Below are 6,035 nucleotides of genomic sequence, written 5' to 3' on the forward strand. Positions count from 1 at the left end.
GTAACTTGAAATGACCTCATTTTCATACAATTTCATTTCATTTCTTATTTCATATCTCATTTCGTACAAGCCTGGCCCGTGATTTATCAATCTCAGCTTAGCAAAATGTCTTAAGTCGAAAAAGTTTGGATGTCCCTAAGCAAATATCTTGAGCTGATTTATCAAACCATCTTAGCAGAATCTTAGTTTAAAAATCCTCTTAGATGTTTCATGCATAAAATCAACTCAAAGTTTAAGCAAGTTTTAAGTTAAATCAATATTGATAAATTTCACTTAAGTAAAAAATGGACTTAAGATGAATTTAAGCTGATTTCTAGTTTGATAAATCCGGCCTCAGATGAGTATTTTCAACTGAAAAACTTAGATGAAACTGCTGTTTAATTAATATGTAGTTCAGCCATGGAGGAATGGTTCAGCCAAGCTAAGCCAAGCCAAGCATGTTGACACTGCGATAGTATTGGAATCCGTGGGAATAAACAAGTTGTAGCTGACTACCTGTAGTGCGCCCTCTCCTACAAGAAATTATTTTGTAAACAACGAGATAAGTGACGAATCATCACTATGGATCTTCCGCTAAACCCCGCCCCTTGGATATTGTTGCTAAGGTCCCACATAATCATAGTGTATATGTACGTAAAATTGAACACGTGCGTTTGTGGGATAACACGTGTGTTTGTAGGACACGCACGTATCCATGGCTTTGATCTAATTGGTCAGTTGTTAAGTTTGATTGACATTCCGGAAAGGTCAATTATTATTATTTTAAGTGTTTATTTTATTTTTTGATTGACATTTTTCAGGATTACACATTTTCAAAGGTAAAACCTTTCATTATGAATTATAACGAGCACTTCCTGGTGTATACTTGAATTCCACACCATTCACATACCATCTTAAAATCAGGGCGGCATGGAATTTACTTTGTACGGCACGACATTTGTTATTTTATTTTTTAAAAGGTTCTGTGGCTACAATCCTTCAAATAAATTATGTGCAGGATTTTTATCTCTGTATATTATTCCGAGAATTAATTCTGTGTATTTTGTGTGGATAACTTAATAATGCGATAATAAGAATAACGAAAAGTTCACGTGGAATTTATTTTGACTACACAGAAATTATTCTCAATATTTTTCACTCTGTAAAATACAAGAATTCTGGTCTTCATAATTGTTTATGTCCGCACTTAGGCCTATATAATTCTGGCCACTCGAAATGTGTTCTGTTCGTCTGCTTGAGCAGTACGCCCTCAAGTGTTGGTACAGAAAGTTTCAATATGCAAATTAGAAGGCGGATATTTCAGCCATAGAATTATACTGAAAATAAGTAGTATTTTAGGGCATCTAACTTATTCCAAGTTCTACATCTTATTTAACAGGCAAGTGATGCATTACCATTTCCAACATTAACATCAAAAAAGTACTTTAGCCTGCTAATTAAAACAGACGTAGGCAGGGCTTAAGCTAATGGAAAAGGAAATGGCAATGAAATCCTGGAAATTGATGGGCTGGCCAGGGAGATTATACTGTGTAATTAAAATTTAACTATCTACACTAGAAGAGGCTAGATTATTATAGGTAAGCTAACTTAAATCAATAAATCAATCAATTAACCAATCATTCTTTTATCTCTTATTTAAGTATAATAGAAATAATAAATATAGGCCTATTGTTAAATATAAATGGGCAAAATTAACACAACAAAGCGTGTATAAAGATGCCAGAATGGAGAAATATGCAACGAAATTAAATACTTAAAATGTTGAAAACTAATAATTTGAAAATTAAAAACGTGACACTTTTCATTGAATAATGAAAATTATAATAGAAATAGTTATTTCATACATGAATTTATTATTTTTAGCAAGCTAACGTGGTTATGTCTAGTTAAACTGGTTTTATTATTATATTAATAACACAAATTAATAAAAGCGATTTAAGCTAAACTCACTCTTTCGCAATTCCTCTTCTCAAGAGCAAGGACAGGAGTAATGCCGCTTCAGTTCGTCATTCTTAAGTGATTAATATTTCTTTTCAACATGCTTCTTTTAATTAAAGTAATGTCCCTACCACAAATCCAAGCAAGAGCAGAATCACTGCACTTCCGTCGTACTATTTATATCAATTCTCTAATGTCATAAAGAGAAATGTATCAATTTATTTAATTCTAAGTTGTATTTTTTAGAAAGCAACACAAAATTATAGTATATAGGCATACATTTTTTTTAATAACCTTTGATAGTCTAGGCAGGGCTTTAGTTATATTTTTGAGAACAATTACAAAATGTGACCCAAGCTCACAAACGGGCTGTAAACTCGTCCTCAGGCCAAAATGAGTTTTTGTTATAATGGCATAGAACATATCATTTACTTTAAAATGACAGTTAAATGAACTCAATCGGGTGTCTGGAAGCAAAGTTATGACCGTTTGAATAATTGTCATCTTATCAACTTTCTTAAATCAAGTTTTGAGAAAAATGCTTTTATTTTCGGCAGGTTTCTATTTATTTTTTATTAGCTCCCATCCGAAAATGGCTAAATTTTACCTCTTACAGTTGTAATTTTAAACTCAAACTTCAGGAATAGTAACATTAATAGTTATACTTACAGAAAAACCCAATTCACACAAAATTCACATTCTACGCCCTATTCTGGGTATTGAGGCTTGTTTCTCAATACAGTGCAGTGCGAGTTTAAAGCCCGTTTGTGAGCTTGGGTCACAAATGACTTTTCAATTAAATTGTGGAAGACAATAATATACGTTTCAATACCATTTTAAATTAATTTAAAAAAATAATATTATCAAAAATCTGGAACAATCTGGCAAGTAGCAATCAAAATTCTCTCACTCTCTGAGTGCACTCAAATAACACATCACGCAAGTACAAAGGATGGGGTTACGGGTAACATTTTGTTTTTCGGTGATTTGTTTTCTGTTCCTCTCTGTGAATATTACATGTATGAATAGATGGATCTCTCTCAGCATCATGTCAACTGTAATTAATGATAGCAAAGTGTTCTAATAACAACCAGCAGTGTAACAAGTAGGCCTAACAAGTAAGTAAGTCGTGCGCGAGAGAACTCCATTAATGTCCCAAAACGTCAATTTATTCGATAAGAAAAACCGAATATGATTTATTTGTAAATGTAAGAGATAAAACATCAAGAACGTAAAAACTTTTATGGACGTATTTATGACCGAATCACTGACAACGATTTTTATTGGAGTAATGTACTGCTAACTAACACTAATTCCTAGGATCAGACGATATACTGATTGACTTGATACACGTGAGGGCGGAACTCACATCAATTAATTTTGCGTTGAATTATCAGCCGCTACGTGCGGAAGAATGCAGTACACTTGGTCGAACCTTCGTGATCGAACCCATCAAGAGTGATATAGGCTTATACTATGTTAGGGAGCTTTCCAAATATTCTAGTGAACAAATCCGTGCTTTATATAGGTTATATTGCAATTAGGCCGGTATACATCGAACACTTACACGATGGTTAACTGCAATGTGATGTCCTAAACATCAAGTTATTGGATTACAATATATAAAGCTGATCAGTTTGAAATTATGAGTATCCTGACCACAAAGACATAACAGGTATATGCATTTGATTCTTTAGTAAGAGCGCAAGAATGTCGACGATCTCGTACAACTCAACTATAGTAACTGTTTCCCCGGAAAATCAGCTAACATTGGGTCAAGATGCCACTGAAGAATTTACACTGTCTACCTGGAAACTTGTCGGAGGATGTATATTGTGCGTCATCACCTTGATTACGATTGTTGGAAATGTTTTAGCTGTTGTCGTACTTACGAGACAGAAGCGATTCCGATCACGTCCGACGTACGCGTTTATAACTTCAATGGCGATCGCCGATACCCTAGTCGGAGTGATCGTGATGCCGTTGAGTATAACAAACTTACTGGGTGGTAAGTGGTATTTTGGTACAATAGCCTGCAAACTGTTTGTGTCGAGCGACGTATGCTTATGCACCGCCTCGTGTCTGAATTTGGTCGCGGTTACCTCGGACCGATATATCGCAGTTCTTTACCCATTCTCTTACCGTAGCAAATTAAGCAAAACACGCACGAAATTGATTATTTTTTCCGTTTGGTTAGCTTCCGTTTTGATATCATTCCCGCCTATTCACTTGGGTTGGAATAAGGTTAAAGGGAGTGAGGAACTAGACCCACACGAATGTTTTTTAGAGGCTGGTATTGTTTACACTATGACAGATGGACTCGTGTTTTTCTTCCTCCCATTGATCATAATGTGCGGGATGTACGTGAAGATTGCACGTGTAGTAAGAAAAAGTTCTAAAACGTGGAAAGGGAGCAGAGTATCGAACCCAGAAAACCGACTTGGTCTGACGGTTGCGATGGTTATGACGTGCTTTGTTGTTTGCTGGTTGCCGTTCATGTCTTACTTCACGTTTTCTGGTTTGACTGACTGGGAACCAAGTGAGCCATGGTATTCTATGCTATTTTGGCTGACGTATTTTAACAGTACGCTAAATCCCATTATATATTGTGGAACAAACACACATTTCAGAGAAGCGTTTTTAGATACAATATCCAGGCGGTCCAGAGCTGAAAATCAAAGGAATTCAACAATTTTTAGAACACCAGCATCAATCAAAGTTCAATCGGGGCCAGAAACGGAATGTGAAGTTTACACGAAAGGAAGTCAACATGTCAATAACGCAACCATTATTAGAAACAACAGATGTGTATGAAACAGAGTTAAAACACTGGTATATTTGCATTATGAGTATGCTAACTCATAATGTATTGATTAACAATTATATCAGCCACGTTTGACCTTTAACACATAGTTGCTTTGTGACACCTTTGGAAACAAATAATTGTTAATACCAACGGTCTGAAACAACATATTTTGTTTAAGTTTTTGTTTGTTTTGTTTTTTTGTTTGTTTTTTTTAAATATCATTGTATTTTGTTGACATACCAAAGATGAAGTTGAGTTATATTTCACAAAACCATCGATGATACTTCGTAACCGTTTGAAAAATTTGTAATCTGCACAAAATGATGAAAGAAAATCATTATTATCAACCAGCAAGACGGAACAACTTGAGTCGACGTCAAAACGATACTATCAAATATTAATACACTCTATTATTAAACAAGCTTAATAAGGTTGATTGGGCGTGCTAATGTACTGTATAATGAAATTAAACTTGTTTATTATACTGAGAACTCGCGAGCCTATTAATATGATATTTTGAAATTATAGAATAGAATGTCGCATGGTAATTAGCTTTGGCATGGAGAAACAGGATACAAGATACAGGACAATTTTATGTTTTTGAAAATATAAAGGAATTTTGAAATACACGGGTATTTTATTAAATATTTTAAAACTACATCTATAGTACAAAAACAATTACATGATGATAAAAAAAAATTGGCATACAGGTTAAAACAATTATTAAAGAAAGCGTTTAAAGTAGATATTAATTAGTAATATCTAAACCATATGATATCGAATGTGTGTAGTAGAAGTAGTAATTGTGTATTGTAGAAGTAGTACTGTAGTATAGTAGTAGCAGTAGAAGGAGTAGGGGGAGTAGGAGGAGGAGTAGTAGCAGTACAGTAGGCCTAGTGGTGGTGGTGGACGTATTATGGTAGTACCACGGTATTCGTTCGTTCCTATACAATCTTTTATCAAATTAATATAATATATTCTTTGGTTCAAATGTATTTAATAATCAATTAATAAATCGCCACTGATCATACTTTAGACCCCACTTCCCGTGTACTGCTTTTACATATATTAATAGCATTACCGCAACACGGTTTAGAGTTTATTTTATGTGGTTCTATTCTTTCTATTTGTATGCCCTTCTTCTGCTGCTAGATCCTGGCTTCCTGGGCACGGTTGTGTGTCCTTCTTGTTTTGCTCTAAACCTGTCTCTTATACACATCTAGATGTTTATAAGAGACAGATACATACAGTGTGAAAGATAAATTGTTTTTAATCAGATTCGATCTTCATA

At 34.3% G+C, this 6,035-nt stretch overlaps 1 protein-coding gene across 1 annotated transcript; it reads left to right on the forward strand.

The window, feature by feature from the left end:
* The first annotated feature begins 2,498 nt into the window (after window positions 1–2,498).
* LOC117123101 (histamine H2 receptor-like) lies at window positions 2,499–5,774 on the forward strand. The gene has a single exon (XM_033268936.1). The coding sequence runs from the start codon at window positions 3,649–3,651 to the stop codon at window positions 4,750–4,752; it is 1,104 nt and encodes a 367-aa protein (XP_033124827.1). The 5' UTR covers window positions 2,499–3,648; the 3' UTR covers window positions 4,753–5,774.
* Window positions 5,775–6,035: the final 261 nt, after the last annotated feature.

This window comes from Anneissia japonica, unplaced genomic scaffold, assembly GCF_011630105.1.
Source record: "Anneissia japonica isolate Jap-2015-1 unplaced genomic scaffold, ASM1163010v1 scaffold288292_len1863012_cov191, whole genome shotgun sequence".
Taxonomy (NCBI): domain Eukaryota; kingdom Metazoa; phylum Echinodermata; class Crinoidea; order Comatulida; family Comatulidae; genus Anneissia; species Anneissia japonica.

Excerpts from the sequence above, each read along its gene's own strand:
- LOC117123101 (XM_033268936.1), top strand. The coding sequence starts at position 3,649 with ATGTCGACGATCTCGTACAACTCAACTATAGTAACTGTTTCCCCGGAA.